This window comes from Rhyacophila brunnea, unplaced genomic scaffold (genome assembly GCF_057557595.1).
Source record: "Rhyacophila brunnea isolate RB1 unplaced genomic scaffold, BYU_Rbru_1.0 scaffold_1, whole genome shotgun sequence".
NCBI lineage: Eukaryota > Metazoa > Arthropoda > Insecta > Trichoptera > Rhyacophilidae > Rhyacophila > Rhyacophila brunnea.
Window position 1 is genome coordinate 38,227,345 of NW_028232751.1, and position 20,380 is coordinate 38,247,724.

At 32.0% G+C, this 20,380-nt stretch overlaps 1 protein-coding gene across 1 annotated transcript in view; it reads right to left on the reverse strand.

The window, feature by feature from the left end:
- The window catches only part of Nep2 (M13 family metallopeptidase neprilysin 2), a 74,931-nt gene that overhangs the window by 1,685 nt on the left and 52,866 nt on the right, over positions 1–20,380 (reverse strand). Inside the window, exons 3-14 of the mRNA XM_085943924.1 lie at positions 16,799–16,935; positions 15,353–15,481; positions 14,609–14,854; positions 11,997–12,208; positions 10,223–10,399; positions 8,636–8,721; positions 7,829–7,934; positions 7,164–7,348; positions 6,264–6,353; positions 5,966–6,119; positions 4,715–4,883; positions 152–270 (exon numbers count right to left, since the gene is read on the reverse strand). Coding sequence (XP_085800050.1) covers positions 152–270; positions 4,715–4,883; positions 5,966–6,119; positions 6,264–6,353; positions 7,164–7,348; positions 7,829–7,934; positions 8,636–8,721; positions 10,223–10,399; positions 11,997–12,208; positions 14,609–14,854; positions 15,353–15,481; positions 16,799–16,935 — 1,810 coding nt within the window. The remainder of the gene's footprint in view (positions 1–151; positions 271–4,714; positions 4,884–5,965; positions 6,120–6,263; positions 6,354–7,163; positions 7,349–7,828; positions 7,935–8,635; positions 8,722–10,222; positions 10,400–11,996; positions 12,209–14,608; positions 14,855–15,352; positions 15,482–16,798; positions 16,936–20,380) is intronic.

Consider the following 20,380-nt stretch of genomic DNA (forward strand, 5'->3'; position numbering starts at 1 on the left):
TTTTTGGCAAAGTTTATAACTTTTTTGATACTTAAAATTTTAACGTAATGGTTTTGTAGCTTACTTGACATGTAGGCTACATGATAAATCTATGTGATATAAAATCTCACAACTTTAATGAGCGTAGTAAAGTCGGGTAATGAAAACTTACTTGGTCATCAAATCCGTGAGTTATCTCATGTCCAATAACAAAACCAATGGCTCCATAGTTCATATACTTAGGCCGTTGCGATGAGAAGAATGTTCCTTGCAAAATTCCAGCCGGGAACTCTGAAAATATTATTTATTTTAGTAAACCTTAGTAAGATGTTCTTCTATATAGATGGACATTTTTCAATTTTTTTAGTTCAATCTCCGAGCTAATCTGAATTAAATGATATTTTTTGTGATAAAGAGGTGTATAATGAATAAGAAGGGTACAAGTTTAATGATATTTAAGGGGGGACATGCTCGTCGAAGGTCAAAATTGAGTTTTTATTGTATTTTCAAACCATGATCCTGGACACTCCTTAAACGTTTTAGATAATCTATTTATATAATTTTGAAGCCTTATTGTCCTTCATAGTTATTTTAAACATTTGATGACTGCACAAAGTATTTTTGTTACATAAAATAGTATTCTTTTAAACCTCTCGCTCTAATGTTTTAGAATATAGTCATATTTCGGTACATAACTGTGCAGTGGTGTTAAGATTTTTTACATTTATTAATTTTTAAACGCATTTATGAAACCATTAGTATAATTTATTACGAAATAATTTTTGTAAAATATTCACGATAAAAAATTATATTGATAATCTCTGTGATCCCAAATTTGACAAGAATTAGGCATTTTATTATTTAAAAAATCGGCAAGATTAACACATTTGAAGATGATTCTAAAGATACTTATTATAAGCTATATCTTTGACCATTCAAGTGTGATAAACATCTTATGAATAATGATTGCTTTATAATAATTATTGACCTAAGAATAAGGTAGTGTTTTTTTGAAATACGCCATTTCTTTTGTCATTGCCTAGTGGTTAAGCTACAACATACGGCCGTAGCCATAAATTGACAAACTATAATTGAAGTAGGGAATAAAATGATATTGACGCGCGTGTTTGAACATGTACCGTTTAAAAAAAAATTAAAAAAAATTCTGTTAGGTACATGTTCAAACACGCGCGTTAACATAATTTTACTCCCTACTTTAATTATAGTTTGTCAATTTATGGCTACCGCCGTATGTTGTAGCTTAACCACTAGGGAATGACAAAAGAAATGGCATATTTCAAAAAAACACTACCTTATTCATAGGTCAATAATTATTATAAAGCAATAATTATTCATAAAATGTTTATCACACTTGAATGGTCAAAGATATAGATTATAATAAATATCTTTAAAATCATCTCCAAACGTGTTAATCTTGCCGATTTTTTGAATAATAAAATGCCTAATTCTTGTCAAATTTGGGATCACAGAGATTATCAATATAATTTTTTATCGTGAATATTTTACAAAAATTATCTCGTAATAAATTATACTAATAGTTTCATAAATGCGTTTAAAAATTAATAAATGTAAAAAATCTTAACACCGCTGCACAGTTATGTACCGAAATATGACTATATTCTAAAACATTAGAGCGAGAGGTTTAAAAGAATACTATTTTATGTAACAAAAATACTTTATGCAGTCATCAAATGTTTAAAATAACAATAAAGGACAATAAGGCTTCAAAATTATATAAATAGATTATCTACAACGTTTAAGGAGTGTCTAGGATCATGGTTTGAAAATACAATAAAAACTCAATTTTGACCTACGACGAGCACGTGGGCCGTTAAGTAAAAAATATCGGAGATCGACTATTCGTAGAAAAGGCGGATGTGAAGCAGATATATGAAAACGCACACAGATTGCGAAAACTGCAACACTTCTTATCACTACTATGGAAGGATTGAGGAATTTCAATTGTCACGAAAATTATGTTTATGCAAACATTAGTGTTCTCCATATTTTTGTAGAGTGTCAAGTCGAGGCAAAGGAGCGAAAGGCAATTGAGCCCATATCTGGAAAACGAGCATTATCTTGAATTCAGAGATATTGGCAGTTAACCATTTCACTTACGGATAAACAACGTGCAACACATGGTCAGTTTAGACTGTCTACTGCCACCTCTTGTTAGAATATCAAAGTAATATTTGGTGAGTGCATGCATAGGTATATGCCGTGTAATTTAAACCGATTTACCAAAAAACAGCGTTATCACGATAACGCTCATTTTCCAGATATGGGCTCAATTGATGCCTTCTCTATGGGTGGCGCCAAATGTTTCGTATTTCTTGGACAGAGCATAGAATGATTCAATCAATCATCTAGAGCAGTGGTTCCCAAAGTTGACTGGGCTCCGACCCATCTAACAAAAATTTCCAATCTTGGGACCCACCTCTTAGCTGTCTTAGAGAAAAGAGGGCATAAATATTGGTAATGCTCAGATTCCCTAGTGGCGAGTCGTGGAACTACTTAATGCTGTCTTATTTGTTCTAATTAAAATAAAAAAAAATATTTTTTATAAGTGTTACCAATATGAATGAAAGACTGTTGAAATAAGAAGCACAACTTAAATAAAAAAAAACTTATTACTTAAATACCTACACCTGCAAGGTTTTTTTACAAAATTATTTCAATGGGAAGGATGTATTTGTTTCTTCTTTTTCTTCATTACAGTTTAAGCATCAACTTCAACTTTAGTTACTTTTAATCGCAGTGAGTTTGATATATCCAATTTATTTCGGTATTTAGTTTTAATGTTAACCATAGCCGAAAATCCGACCTCACATAGATATGAGGTAGTAAAGGGGAGAAGGACTTTCATAGCTTCATCGAACAGGCAAGGATAAATATCAGCAACTGAGAGCCAGAATTTCGATTACTGTTTACGATTGAAACTATTTTTCAGTGACGTATCTTTTGATAAATCAATGAGTTCTTCACTTGCTTTTGTTGACATACTAGTTGGTAAGTCGTCTTGAAATGGGTTACAAAGTTATTTATTAACAGTGATAAATGACTGGAAATTTCAGACAGTACGTTCATCTTAGGCTGCACTTGATTTTCAATAATAAAAGTTTCAAGTGTTTCAAAACAATCATACTAACCATTCTCAATACAACTTTTCCACAACATAAGCTTTTCATGAACGCTCGAATTTTATCGTGAACTGCAAAAATGTCTGATCCGTTTGATCAATTTCATTTTTTAGGAATTATAAATAGCTGAATGAAATATCAAATTTATCACATCCTATTTTTTTAATTCACGTATACAGTGGCTAGGGCCCACTCAATATTCGCTCGCGACTAGGGGATCCAATCCCGAGCCAAAATTCTGATCCCGGGATTTCGGGATTACAATTTGACAATCCCGGGATCCCGGGACTGGTCCCGGGATTGGCATTTTTTTCCATTGTTAATATAAAAATTTTATATTTTCAAATAACATTGATAAAATCGGTCAAAAATTTATCTAGTATAATTTATACTATTTAAGACATTTATTGTTAATATTGTATACGTTCAATCTTGGAAATACATAAGTTTAATGGAGTAAATAATATTGTAATATAAATAATAATGTGAATTTAATATGAGATTCCTGTTTCTGATAGTAAAGACATAATGAATGGATTAGCGAGATTTAAAATAGTAAAGCAAATAATCATGGCGTACTTATTGCCTTTCCGCTTCATAAATCTAATTAGTCAGCCAAATATGAAACTGCCGTAAAACGTATGATATCATGGTGGAATTACTTTATTAAAAGTGCGAAGCATTGTTTTTTTCCAATCTTTCTCATTTTTAATAATTTATGTGAAAAAATAAAATGAATCGGCAAACTACACTTGGGTATAAATCAAAATTCATTCAAACTCAGTTTATTTCTAATGTAGTTATTTTTTATTAAAAGTATTTTTCCTGTTATATTTTCGCTTTTATTTTATTTTCCATAAAAATTGATAAAAAAATCAATCCCGAAATCCCGGGATTATGTTTATCAATCCCGGGATTCATAGGTATCGAAAATAGCTCGGGATCCCTACTCGCGACCCACTGGTGGGTCGCGACCCATAGTTTGGGAAACCATGATCTAGAGACTTCAAATAAAGGAACAGTTCTCAGCAATATGTCTGAGACGCATCCTGCAGTTTTTTGGACATATTATTCGGCGCGGACCGGATAACCTAGAGAGACTGTTGGTTTTGGGTAGCCTCCAGGGAAGGCGAAATAGAGGAAAGTCGTAAAAGTGCTGGAGCGATCAAGAAGAAAAAAAAGGTAAAAAAATAAGCTAAGGACATTTTTCTCACCAACATACACTCTTATCAGTTATATATGTTGAGAAAATAATCATAATAATATATCTGGTTTGTATAAAAAGATATACTTAAGCATAAAAACTACTCTCAAGAAAAATGCCTGGAAAATATTAATTTTGAAATCAATTTACTCATTTTATTAGAACCACTGAGTGTTTATATTGTAGAACTGGGAATAACAAAAATAGTGTTCTTGTGAAGAACAACTTAATTCTAAAACTTGATTTAGGGATGTTGACTGGATTTACCGAAAACTTTCAAGCTCCAATATCTAAACGTAAATCTTGACTAGTGACAACTGCTATTTGTTATTCTCCCATAATATTGTCATTTATTAATTATGTTTCTTACGTATGCTATTTTCAGTTGCTGAGTAGAAAGCATTGACTATTGCAGGTCGGCCACGCGTGACCCAGTCTGTTTTGTTGATGGGCTTCCTTAATTGCTTGAATGAATAGTCCGTTCCAAACAGGGTGAGATTCAGAACTGATTCCATGTATAAATCTGGTGATATTTCCAACTGTAAAAACAGAAAACACAATATTATGTATAAACCATATTTTATTTTTCGAGCCCAATGATATTAACAGTGCGCACTACTTGGCACACACACAGCATAGTTAGGTTAAGGATACTAGTAGACCAGTGTGTCTCAAACTCACAACATACTTGTATCTATTAATTGTTTAATGACAGGCACATTTTAACGGTGTACCCCAAGGGAATTTTTTGTCTTGTCAATAACATCTTCAGTATCATTTTTTCATAGGTACTATCAATGGTATTTTTGACAAAATTATTATAGATACGGAAAGACAAAATTGTAGTATTTTTAGGGTACTATACGTCAGTGGCGAAGGGTGGAAGTAGACTGTGGAGACCTGACATAAATCGTTCATACTAAATTTTGTCAATCATACTTATTTCTTTTCATTGCAGATGGTGTTGGTTAGTCTTTTAACCATAATAGATATTTATAAAATATCTAAAATTATGAACGATTTAATGGAACAGTTTCAGATATTTTATAGATAGATAGATGAACATTTTTTTGTCTATTATCTATTATGGCTTGGGTTACACAGGGTTTAATTAAATTTTAAAAACTAACCAACACCATCTGCAATTTGTATTCTTAGTTCAATGAAAATAAGTAAGCATGACTGACATAGTTTAGTGTGCACTATTTATGTTGAATCTCAACAGCCTACTTCCGCCCATCATCACTGCTACATGATACATGCATACTTTATATTATAAAAAAATCAGCCGTCTACCGCTTCGAAAAACACTAGGGAAGGCTTATGCGTACCAACCACAGTTTAGGAAATTATGTGCTATAGATACACCATCATAAATCGTCAGGTGTTCGAATTTAGAACTAAGCTCATCACAGTATAAAAAGTATTGAATGATGTGTTAAATGTTAGCATGTGGCGCCCTCACTCAGCGGACAACTTATACTGAAGGATCTATAGTCATTATTGTATTATGGTTTGCATATTAATTTAATATTTCTTGATAAATCAGTGTATATTTATTTATATAAAATATATTGTTATGTAATTAGATACACACATATATTAATGTTGAGTTACTTACGTTATCGTAGAATTCAGTCAATTTTTTGTCATCCAAAAGTTCAGATGGGTAAGCGATATGTGTGTGCATACTGTCTGCCTTGTCGATGGCTGATGCTTTTGTCTTTGCGTCCATCCAATCCACATGGTTTTCTAAGATATATCTGAATTCGGATCTGAAACATATAATTAAATAAATTATTAATATTATGTACTTACATGCAAATAATTTGTAGTAATTAATAACCTTATATGAATAAAAAAATCATTAATTTCATTCAAAAAATCAAAGCATTTTTTGCTTTTTGTATTCCTTTTACCTTATATTGTCGACCATATCCAATGCTGCTTTTTTGGAATCTTCATTAAAGTATTTTCGGACGTATTGTGCTCCAACAGCCAATGACAGACTGAAAAAGAATTTTTAAAAGAAGATTTATCATTTTATTGTAACGACTTAATCATTTTTTTAATGAACAAAATCTCCAGACGTTTACAAGCTTATTTAGGTGTCATGGCCCCCACAAGATGGGGAGGCTGACGGGGCTCTAGCCTGGGGGCCCTGCGTGGCGCGACTACCTTATAAGTGAGATAAACACACATCACAAATTTGCTCTAATGTGTAAAAAAATCGGCTGCGGCGTTATTTTACTTTAAGAATATTCATATTTCAAAATATGTGATGTGTGATACAAATTTTGATCATTGCGTGTCGATACTTGAAAACTTTATAACTCAAGTGGATTTATTGGAAAATAAAAAAATCGCTAAAAATACACTGAATACCCTTAATTTTACCTGGAACACCATTTGAGAAACGTTTCTGTAGGTAGAGCGTCATACTGGTGTTAACCCTAGTGATAGGTAGGGGGGCCCAACAAAGATCCTGGCCTGGGGGCCCGCTTCAGGATGTGGGCCATGTTAGGTGTACTACATTACAATTATTACAAAACAATAATTGTGCCTTTGACCACTTTATTTCACCACGAAAAAGGAGTGGAACATGGAACTCCCTTTATTTTTTTAAATACCTACATACTTAGAGCTTACAGCTAAATTAAATGAATTACCATATAGAAATAAGTAAGTACTAAAAAATCCAGGAATTTATAACATATACATTATTCGTCGATATTATTCAACTATTAATTAATTAATAGATATATACATGTATCGTTCATTATATAAATTTTCTATGGCATTATTTATAGTGGGCATACCTTCCACTGACAATGTCCACACACTCCTTCCACCTACTCTCGCGTTCACTTGTTCCTGAAACGGATGTAGCGTATGCCAATTGACGTCTTCGAACTTCCTCCGAGAGATATGGTACAGAAGCGCTAACTACTCTCCACATCACATAATTGGCTTGCGTCCTTTTCGGGGTATTCTTCAACAACACCTGAAAATAGAAATATTTAGTAAACTTTATTCAAACAAAAAAATACATTGTTTTTCAATGCGTGATAGTTTTCAGTGAAGAAGATGAGGCAGTCATTCCGACGAAAAGTATTTATTTTTAAAAGATCCATATTTTTAATAATAAAATCCTGGAAATGTTAGCAATAGGTATTTCTAATACTCAAAGGCATATCGTAAATGAAAAAAAAACACGATATGCCTCCAAAACCTGTCAGAGGCAGTCATCCTCGCACTTAAAACGGGAACCGACTGAATGTTATGATTTATATCAAATTACCCAATGAGTTCGGTGAAAGACCAACATAAAAAAGTATATGATTATAACTTACACTTTACACTTATATTTTTAAAATGTATTATACAGGTTTATGAAAGAACACTCAGGAGATTTTTTGCACTTCCTATATTAATGTACTAGAGTTATGCTATGATAGGCAAGATATACTACGTATGTACTTACTTCGAGTCCTGAGATGAAACTAGGGACATCAACAATTACGACCTCATCGTCTCCGACAACCTCATGAGGAGAAAGCAACGTATTGATATATTCTTTCCATGGCACACTGAAAGCAAGTATTATTTTAATATTATTTAGCACAACTTATTGATTTTGCGTGAGTATATTATTTTAATCCAAATATTTCCAACATTCTCGTATCTATACAGTTTAGTAGATGCTGGTTTACTCTAAGGCCATCCTCCCACGGCGCAACTGAAGTCCGACGGTACTGAAACTAAAATTCCAGCCAGTATCTAGCTAATGTATTTCAATGGCGGCTCGCTGACGGCGAGACTGGAATCTCTCAGCTTCAAAACGGTCGCGAAGAGACGCGACATGCTAGTCGCGCGGTCTCTGAAGTTTCCAGTCACCGTAAAACAGTGGTACCAACATCATTAGATTTCGGTGAAAAATCATATTTTCTTACCAAAATTGGTTAAATATGAATCGGAAAATTAAAATAACCTTATGTAAACGCTGCAGCGCGCGTGTTGTCAGTTTTTGTACAACACATCTGATAGTCCAGTTTGACAGTTTGAGGTTATGTGATTATTATTTCAACTGGGTTTCAGTAGCGCCGTGTGCGAAGCATCACATTGGTCAGTTTATGAGTTCCTTCACAAACCAGTTTCATCAGATTTCAGTTGCGCCGTGGGAGGATGGCCTAAAACTGTCGAAAAGAGCCCCTTGCGCAACATAGGCCACGCGCGCCGCCTCCAGTGTGCTTTGGCCTTATCATTTATATATATGTACGTAGTAGTTCACCTGGGGTAAGTCTCCTGCAATTGTTTAACGGTCATGGGGTTGTACAGTTTGTTTGGATTACGTCTCTTTTCTATTGGCCAAGATATCTGAAAAGAAAATTAAAAATTGAGTGTGTGGTGAGCATCCGCAACTTAAGTGAAACTTTTTGTTTTTCTCTCCATTTTCGGAGACGCTGAGACATTTTATTATTCTTCTACTCCTTGGATCGATGTGCGGCTGATTTCTACATAATTGAGTCGGTGAAAGTCTATGTCAACCAGTGGCGAAGGGTGGAGGTAGGCTGTTAAGATCCGCCATAAATAGTGCACATTAAACTTTTCAGACATACATATTTGTTTTCATTGAAATAAGACTACAATTTACAGATAGTGTAGGTTAGATTTTAAAATTCAATTAAACCCTGAGAAACCAAGCCATAATAGATATTAGTCAAAAAATACATGTCTATCTATAAAATATCTAAAATTATGCAATTAAATCATACATAACTTTGAGTATTTTATAGATAGAATAATATTTTTTATTTATTATAGTTTGGTTTACGCAGGGCTTAATGAATCAAAAAAATGAACCAAAAATATGTGTAATATGTAGTTTTAATCCAACGAAAACAAATAACTATGAATGAAAAATTGTACACAATTTTGTCGTATTGCCCAAATTAGACCAAATCTATTATGGTTTCGTTTAGGCAGGGTTTAATTGATTTTTAAAAACTAACTAATACCATCTGTAAATTGAAGTCTTAGTTCAATAAAAACAAATACATATGACTAACAAAGTTTAGTGTGCACTATTTATAGCGAATCTTAACAGCCTACCTCCACCCTTCGCCACTGATGTCAACACATTATTCTGCATGTTGGCGTATGAGTGCGTCATATGTCGCGTAGAATATTTCTGACAATACTAATAGAATCTTTGACTTGCTTATATGGCGAATCGACGCATTCTGAGTTTTCCTATAATATGACGGTTGAAAGAGAAGAGCTTCTCAAGTCGGTCTAACCCTCAGTTGGTATCTACGAGGGAAAACTTCTCTGCTTTCAAAAAATTTGTGGCATTTTATGGCGAGCAAGAAGGTTTTTCTCATCGAGAATTGACCGTAATTATTATACCAGAATAGGAATCACGCACACCCCAGTGCCAACCAAAGTCTTGGGAAGTTTCTCTTGCGACACTCTCAGCATAACATTGAATAGCACCCAATATAAGCCTGCGTTACGGAGGGAATGTATTCAGGGAATTCAGGTGCCGTGAGTTGTCGGGAATTTTTTGACTTCCGAGAGTCGTTAATTTTTTGTGATGGCTTTTGCGCCAGCGGGATTCAATCTGCCTCGTATAAAAAGTTTTACTTCAAAACCTTTTCTACAATAAAATTTGATGTGTTTCCAATGTGTAATTGTTTTATCCATTAGCTTTGTTTTTACAGCGAAGTTTTAATCATCCCAATGCTCGCGCAAAGTAAAAGTTGTAATTTGATTTTTTTCTAATTCCAAACGAAATCGATTCAATAATCGATAATTGACTCTTTTCATAGTAAGTAATATTAATGATAAGTAATATTAATCATGTTTAAATACGTACGTTTGCCAATGCAATTTCGAAAGCGAGAGAATCATTCAGCTCAGTCACAGCTCTGGCCCTATCAGCACCAAGAAGAACGGTAATGTCGACCATGTAATCGTAGTAAGCCTTCACAAGTTTGTCAGATAGACCTTTATTCAAATATTCTCTGCTTAGACCCAATGAAGCTTGGTCCAACTGTAACAAAATTAATAAAAACACATAACTATCTATAGTATTCATTTAAATTAGTAAATGTCCGCGATGAAAATTTATTTTATTCAAAGAAAATGGAATAAGTACTTTATATCAGATAAATTGTCCTAAATCTTAAAGAGGTGCATATATATTTCACAATCTGAGACCTATAAGTTTAAAACATTCTTGCATTACAACTGTACTTATTATTGTATTTTTAATACTTTTTGGAGGCTTATCACACAGGAAAATTAATCACAGATGACTCAATTTGTCGTAAATGTGAACAAATAATATATAAATCAGATAATATGTTAATATGTGAAATTCAATCGAATGCAATAAAATTAACTTTGTATAAATTTCACGCAGAATTTTGTATTTTTAAGTTTATATTTTGATTGATTTAATTGACGTCTTAGGAGGCCTTTACCCTACCTCCACTGATAGCACACCATTGTGAACTAGCATTACAGAGTTCGCAGCTAAAGTTATATTACACAGTCATATTACCAATAAACCGTATAAAATAATCAGAATATATATGCAATAATATTATGCTCACATATATAAATTAATAGCGAGAAAAAGATCACTCGGAACGTGGTACGCAATCAGAATATCCATATTAAAAATACATTTCAATTTCTGTACAAACCTTAAGTGAACTTATAACGGTTAATATCGTGAATTAAATTACTATATGTAGTGTTCAAAATTCTGTGGAGAGATAATGGTTTGTTTCAGATGTTATATGAACGAGAAAACGAATCAATAAAATAGTAAATCAGATAAGTAGCAACTTACTTAATTATTAAATTCAACAGTAGTAAAACAATCGACACAAAGTTACAACATAAAACAATAATAATTAACATTTATAACAGCGACCTATGAAAACAATAATTCTGCGCGCAATTTTAAAATTGTGTTTACATCAAATTATCATAAAAAAAGAAGTTTTGGACAACTTTGTACGAGAATTTCTGTGTTTCATTGTGGAATTTATTAATTCAGAGCCGTTGACTTGACTCATCCCTTTTCCCAGTTACGCATATTAAGCACCATTGTTAATTTGGTCACAGGAGAATAATTGTTGTTTTAAATCAACAGAATCAACAATTATTCTCCTAATTGGTACTCCATATAAGATTTTTGTTATGGTGCACGAAAATGAAATAAGATAGAGACTCAGTCTGTCGCAAAATATTTTCAGTAAATTTCAGATATTTTCCAATTTTTGTAATAATTTTGTGCTTCCCTGAAAATTCAGGTGGCTAAAAATTAATTATCATTTACCTGCATCTGACACTTTTAGTCGGTTCAAAAACGATGTTTTTTATCTATCTCATTTAAAATGCATATGATGTTATCCTGAAACAAATTACGTATCAATAGTCCTTAATAATCAATGAATTGTAGAGGGAAACAATTAAATAATAAAGTTTTTTTGGTGCATCTGAATAAAGTACATTTTTATTATAACCCACGGTATTATAATTCTCGGGTCCAGATTGTATCAAGCAGTTCGCGCAAATGTAATGAAGACACAACATAATGATTATTACACAACTAACGTAATCGGTAGAATACTTACATCAATTATACGTTTGGTCGAATTCTTCACATCGATTCCAATGGAAAAGTCCATGTAGTAATCAACGGAATAACCAAGCTTGCGGAAGTTGTACACGGATTGTATCCATGAAAAGTCATTTTCTTTCCATGAGTCTCCTTCCAGAGCTGGATATCCTCCGAGTTTCTTCAAAATCTCATGCAATGGCTTTAGTCCCCTTTCTTCGATTATTGCTGTGAAAATAAAGAGGAAAAATCATAACTATGGAAATGTTTCTTTAACAATAAAATTCAGAAAATCTTACAATACAGCAATTTTTCATGAAATCCACCATCGCTTATTTACAATAGCAACTTCAAATATTAATAATATCGCTAGCAATATAAATCAATGTAAATGAGAAATATTTTTGTTGAAATGTTTATTTAAATATACATATATATATTGTGTTGAGTGTTGTGTCTTTTCGTTATGTTATTTTATTTTCGCACATATTGTGTGTGTTCAAATTATTCGCTAGGTGGATAGGTATTTTATGTGAATGTCTTAATTAATATTTAGCAAAAAATATCTATTGATGTATTGCAATAATACATATTATCATATACTCTTAATATTATGCTTAATGCATTTGTTAAAAGTAAAATGTGATAAATTAAACACGTGTTATTAACTATTGTGAATTTAAAAAAATGGTTTGATTGTTTTGGTGTTTTAATAAGATACACAAGTTATAAAAAGTTCAAATAAAAATATCGCCAAGCAATAAATATAATCTCGTTAACAAATTATACGTCACCAACTCATTTATTTTTGGGAGTTTACTAAAAGTATTCACACGTCATAATTATTAATTACGTTATCTAGTTAAGTTACTTAGAAGCTTATATTATATATTTTTTGTCTACGCACACATGATCAGAGAAAATATAAATCGCACATCTCATATAGGTACTACAATTAAAAATCATGCAGCCAAATAGTTATACTTGAAAACTCGGAGAAACGTTTGATTCATATGATTGGGAGATTTGGAATTGGGTTTGCATACAATTTCAATATATGCGTCTAATTAAAAATAATATGTATAAGTATATATACCTATATTTGAAATAGCTGATTATGAAAACTACACTGATATGCTAAGAATTAAACGAATACACTTGCATTGGTTAGCAAGTCGAGTAAATCGACTAGATAAATAATTCGATTATAATTTAATTTCTCCTCAACTATTTTCAATATTCTGTGAATGAAGTCTCGTTTTCACAAAGCCTCTATTACCATTCCATAAAATGATATTATCAAATAAATATTCAATTTATAGGTATACGATTGCTATGAGAAAATAACATTTTATACACCATGTCCATGAGATTACTTCAAACTTGGAAACAAAATAATTATATAGGTACTCATATCGTTTCGTATAAAGCAGCTATATGTTTGAATCTTGTGTCAGGTATTAAAGTATGTACTCGTACCTACCCATATTGTAATGTAAAAATTGATCTTGACTATTTTTTAAGTATTCGTACTTATAGTTGTTTAATCCTCAACACAATACAAATCTAAATCTATTATTATAGATGCTGTATTGACAAAATATATAAAGATGTATTATTTGATAATTAGTTTAAAATAAAAACTGTCTTATAATAAAATTACTAAATTATTCATAATAATTTACATTTTAGTTTACATTCAACATTAATTTACACGCGTGCATTAACTATGTAGGTACCTACTATGCCTTGACAATAGCAATTCACAAATTACACTGTTAAGTACCCACATATTATTGAAATTATCTCCTGAAACAATCTAGTTCTTGACACTTGATCTCTTGTATGACTCATTCCACTCTGCCTTCAACGACCCTAATCATTGACTTAAGCAAGACTCCCTTACAAAGAAAATTTTAATATTAATTTGGGCACGTTAATGGTATAATTATGTCAAATGCATGAATGCGAATTTTCAGTATGCATATTATTGCAATGTATGCACATAATTATTTTTTAACCGCTGGCTTTATTTTAGCGGACACATGCAGACACTTTAGTAGAATAGGATAACAATGCAATGAGACACGAATACGAATTTGTAATATGCACGTTAGTAGAGTTGTTTCAAGTATTCATCTGTTTATGAAATATGTATGACCAGATGAAGGTATCCCATCAACAGGGTAGTTCGCTGGGGGGCATTTTTTCTTCAGATTCGGCGTCCATCAATAAGATTTTTTTGTTATATAGATCATCGCTTTAAATCAGAACCGAGCAGTAAAATGAACACTAAATGTAATATATGATATTGTATTTGACGAGGTCAGTAAAATGTCAAAGTAAACAAAGTAAAATTATAAAAAACTCTATTACCTATAAAGAACATAAGTGGTTGGTGGAAGTGATATGGTATTATTACCAACTAACAGAACATGACAAGGACAGGAAAAATTATTACATATTTCTAGGCTAAATAATCAGCAATACTAGAACAAGTTTTTATACAGAACCGCATTATGTAAAATGGAAATATTGCAAATAATATACAAGCTGCGATAAAAGACTTTTAGCAAGTTTACATAATATTATATATATCATGATAGTTAATAGATATTATGGACTTACATTTGTTCATACATGCTTTGTAGAAATTATTGGCGAGGCGCAGAGGTTTTGGGGTGTCTGGGGTGATTTTCGCCTCGAGGGTCAACCGCAATTGCTCTGTCAATTTGTCACCAATGATGGAGAAAGCATTCACAGAAGACTTGGAGTCTGGGATAACGGTGTTCTTGAGGAATCCGCCGCAGGAAAATTGATAAAAGTCATCGCATGGGTCCACTGAATCGTCGAGATTGTTCAAAATACTGGATGCTGAGGAAAGTAAAATAATAAAAAAACAGTCATAATCGACGTTTTTTTTGGGAAGTTATCTATATAAGTGAATTATAAATAATTGTGAATCAATTTGAATATTGTTTTGAAAAACCTACAACTTTTCATATCATTCATATCATGGTGTATCATGTCACATTAAATTATATAAAACACGTAGGGATGTATACACACCTGCATAATTAATTTAAAAAAAATGGATTACCACATCGCTACGTCATGTTGCAATTATGTATTACAATATAACAAAAGGTTTAAAAACCTATTTTTAAAACGTCAACTTTCTCTCTGGAAAATACAGATAATATACACCGACATTAATAAATATGTCAGCAATCCAACATTTCTTCCTTTTCCATTTTCCATTTGAGTATAAAGGCAAGTTTATTTACAAAATCTTGAATATTTTTTATCGATGTGATAATTTGAAATTTGAATTTCTAAAAAACTATATGAAACGATTATTTTTGAACTTACCGGTATGCACGCAACCTGCAGTAACACAGACGTCGTCATTACTTTCTGAATCCTTGCTGTTTGTGTCATGTCTCGATACGACATATGGAGGACCTCCACTAAGTGCCTCCGTCACACTACCAGGTGGCGCTAAAAAAATACAAATTCTATGGTTATATGCGTCAATGACGTGCGGTGTCTTTTGAGAATAGGTATGCTCTTGAATTTGAGAAACCTGTAACATTTTTCAGATTATTGAAAATGAATGTTCCTATCGTTAGTTTATAATGAAAATAAACGTTGCCAATGCTATCTTAAAATAATATAAAATTATTTGCAAGGCATGAAAAAGATACTATTAAACAGACAGTCCTATTCCACGACATATTTGGTATCATATGGAGCAGTAATTTATTTATTGGTTTCACTGATACTTATACTATCATAACTAACTAATTAAGGCATGCGCCGCATCCACAGCATTTATGGACCACACTTCACAGATGTTTATGTAATGTTTCTAATATGTTTACAATACAATACAGTAACAGCAATCATTCTGGACTTTATTTTTATTTTTATAATCCATAATAGTATCGTTATCGTTAAAATTCGTGATTAGAAGCCTTGGTGGACCCAGACCTCCTCTAGAGTTTGTTTCTTCGTAAAATTTCTTATGGACACCTCAGTCTTAACCGTCCAGGTTTTAATTTATACCCATGGGAGGGGTACTTACATAGCCCGCTTGTTGGTAGATCATCCTGCATGTTTATATTCTGCGTGATCACACATATAGTGAATATTTATGTCCCACTACATTGGGTTAATTTCGATCTCGAATTAATGATATTTTATTTGACAGTATAAAATTGTTTTTAAGTGTCTAATCTTCCTCATATTATTCTGTTTGATAACTATCCATTATAAATGTTGACAATTGCTTTCTTAGAGATGGTTTTTCAGAAGCTTTTGAAGAACCAAAATCTAATTTGTTAGGTACTTTTTAGTCGATACAAGATATATAAATGATGTATCTATTTTCAAAAATTGATAGTAATTTAAAACTAAGAAACCCGGCAAGCCGATTTAAAAAATCGATTATTTAAAATAAAGTTTTTAGCGACTAAAGCAGACAATATTACGGTCAACATACAAAAACATCGTTTACTTTTACTACATAAATTTAATTGCAGTCTTATCGTATTTTGAAATGCCTGAAATGATGAGTACTATATATAATGAGACAAATGTAATATACTTACCTAGTTGTATTTATGAGTACCTAATATTTTCCCATTTTCCGAAAGTACGATTTGTGGCAATATATTATAATTAATAATACACGTAGGAGGTAGAAACTTACAACCACCAGACGATGTACTCTCGATTAGCTTTACAACCACACCTGACACTTTCCATTATATTACTTATTTATATATAACATAATATTGTAATATTATTTATTACCTGCTGAAGTTGAATGTTGTTTCACAAGCACCACGGCCAGCGCAATGGCAAGCGCAAGGGCCACCATGGTTGCCAGAACAGCGAATGTTGTCAGAGACTTCTCTGTACTGTTCCTTCTCTTCCACCATCCTGGATTTCTGCAACAAACAAAAAAAATCCAAATAAAATACTACATACTTTATGTACATAATTATTATCCTGCAAAACATGCTCCTAGCTAGACACTAGACAGAGTATATCATATCACAATGTCGTGGTTAAGGTACTACGACTAATAATAAAATTAGCTTCAGGCCATTCCGTATTGAAGATTCATTTGTATCAAGGTTTATATTAACTATTCCCTGTGATCGATTTTCCAAGGCCACGCCAACATGGACAAAAATGCCTTGCTATAATCTTACAAGCAAAATATAACATAAGTTTTTGTTTCTTTTTATGTAATATACCATTATTATTTTTAATATACTAGCGAGTACCCGGCATGGGTTGCAATGCGACTCAAAGAAATAAAGTGTTTTGATTCGGTTTATTGAAGTGCTTTTGGATACACAATATTTTCTGTTTTTCCGTCTGGTAGGTACACGAAGGTTTTCCAACGCGTGAGCAGGCCACATACAGCTGTCCATGTGAGAAGCATGGATTTTCCAAATTTGGTATATGAACGCACACGAATAGAAGACGATAGAATATAAGAAGAAGAAGATAGTTGTACGAATTCAGAAAACTTCGCGGGCGTGCGTACAACAACTGTCCAAAGTTTCATTACAATCGGATGAATGGTATATGAACAATACGAATAAAAGAAGATAGAATGAAGAAGAAAAACATGGTTTTTCTAATTCAGAAACCTTTGGGGGTGCGCCCAAAACAACTCACCAAAGTTTCATCGCAATTCAATGAATGGTATAAGAACCATACGAATAAAAATGATGATGAAGAAGAAGAGTATGGTTTTTATAATTCAGAAACCTTCACGGGTGTGCGCACGACAACTGACGAAATTTTCATCGCAATCGGATGAATGGTATAGGAACGCATACGGGACAAACAAACAAACATTCATTTATATATATAGACAAAATAGTAAACAACCGTAGCTAGTTATGTATGTAAGTAACCAAAGCTATGCATCAAACACAGGACATTATTTTCTTTTTTTTACATCAAAAATTCAATACTTCCAGCTCAGGGAATACTGTATGTCGTTCAGTAAAAGTTCTAGAAACATATTATATTTAAAAAGGTAGTATCCCCAATATTATAATTATTATTATGTAGCTGATGACTTTCTTTTTTACCTTTCTAAATAAATATCTTACAAGGATTGGTTATTAACATTTGAGGGAATATAAGATGGCGGGCGTGATGATAAGATTTAAAAGTGGGCCGACGATGACATTTACTTATATCTTGAAATGGCAATCACTATTCAGCCAGTATTGGAAAGCTAATTCACTCAATAAGAATACTTGCGTTCCAGGCCAATAAAAATAATTTATTGTCTGTGGGTAGGTATAATCTATCACACTTACATAAGTATTCACGATGGCAAAGTTCCGTATAACAGGTATGGTTAACAGGTAGATCGCGACCGTGTTCGTAGTTTGGTATAATTATATTTATTTATTTTTACATTATTTTTTTATTTCTACCCCTGAATCTCCTTGATCCTCTACGAATGAATATGTCAGTTACTGTGCGTGTTTTAGCTGAATATTTTTGAAAAAAAAACTCTCCACCAACTTTCGTAAATCCTCTGTTTCTGTCCTGTGAACTTGAATAGTGCAAATTAATATATTTAATACGAAAAATAAATTATCATGGGAATACCATATTGGAGGTGTTCGGTTAGATTCGAATGCAGCGGGTCTGATAGCGCTAATATAGTTAACCTGGATATTTAAGTAAATTAAAACAAAACGAATTGATGAAAATTATAGAATACAAATTAACATAATTAGATTTTTTATATGTACTTTTCATGTATATAAAACTATTTATTCAACTTTTCACACTTACTTGAAATAAGTCTAACTGTCATCATGCGTGCTCTCTGTGTTTTTAACATGTATGTAGATATGTATAGTTTTTTTCTTCATAATTTTTACCATTTTTTAAAGTGTCTTTAGCAAATAATGAAATTTAAATTAAATTAAATTGACACAACCATATATTATTATTTTAAGTTGACAATGTTGCAATATTTAATTAATAGCTTTAATCTAGGACGATAATGTACGTCGATATGTTTATAATTAAAATATTTATCTTAACCGTTTTTATTCATTCAATGAGCATTGATTCGAATATTTTTTCTGTTTTATAGCGTTTTGAAATTTTGTTTTTATATATAATATCGTCTCTGTTCTGGCAGAACACACTAACTGGAGAATACTAGTTTTGAGTAATTTGACTTTGAAGTTGTTAAAATGTTTGAAATAATGGTCTATCATGTGAGTTTATTAAGTAATCGTAAAAAGGATGACATTAAAATAAAGACTGTTTATTTATTAAGAAGGTTTCCAGACGGTAAAGTTTGAAATAAGGAAAATTTTGGTACTAACTCAATATGTAATTTTTTCGAATTAGTGTCTTCTGCCAGAACAGTGACGATATCATGTAAAAGTATTTTTTGCACAAATGAAGACAACAGTTTTGAAAACTTGTTTTTTTTAAGTCATGTAAAAGTCGATCGCAATATCAGAAAAGTTTACCAGCTCTGGCTGTCTATAAATGTTATTATTGATACTCATCAGACCGTATCATTTGTATTAGAACCGCAAAGATGGCATTAATTTTCCTCACACAAATCAATATGCGAGTAGTGATATTATGCATTGTCAAGTTACCTACAATGACGCACGTACATATTATTGTTTGAATTAATGCCTATAAACAAAACCAAACAATGCAACCGAGTATACCCTCTCACTTTGTCTGACATACGAGCAATGTGTCATGCGCATTGTCATTGAGTTAATTCGCACTTTTTATGCACTGTCAGGCGTCTCAACACTATTTTTAAGTTGACTTTTTTTTTAAATTTAAGATGTTTTATTAAAGATATACTTAAGCGTTTATTTATTGACCTACCGAATAAGTTACATATTTTGATTTCAATATACCTACCTTCTATGAAATTTTCTGCTATTTTAGGGTAATTGGATAATTTTCCTAAAATTTAAAACATCGTATCTATCAGTGGCGAAGGCTCCATACTAAGCGATTATTTAAAGCTTACCTTCTATTTTCAAGTATTTAATTTATATAAATAAATATCTATATTGTAGGACATTGTAGGTTATAATAAAAATATTGATTGCCATCTATCGTCGTTATTTATAAGTAGAGCTTTTAATTTAGTCATGTTTCGAATCAAAAATAAATGACGGAACGTCCAACGTGAGTGCTATTTTTAGAATTATTTCAACGATAATCCAAGCCGAATTTTCTACCGAAATTCAGTTGCTAACTTCATGCATGTCTGGGTTTTTGTTCGAGACTCAGAAGCGTTAACAGACAAGCTTATTCGAAATGTTGAATTGTTTATTGTCTTTGCTTATCTTTAAAAGCAAATAA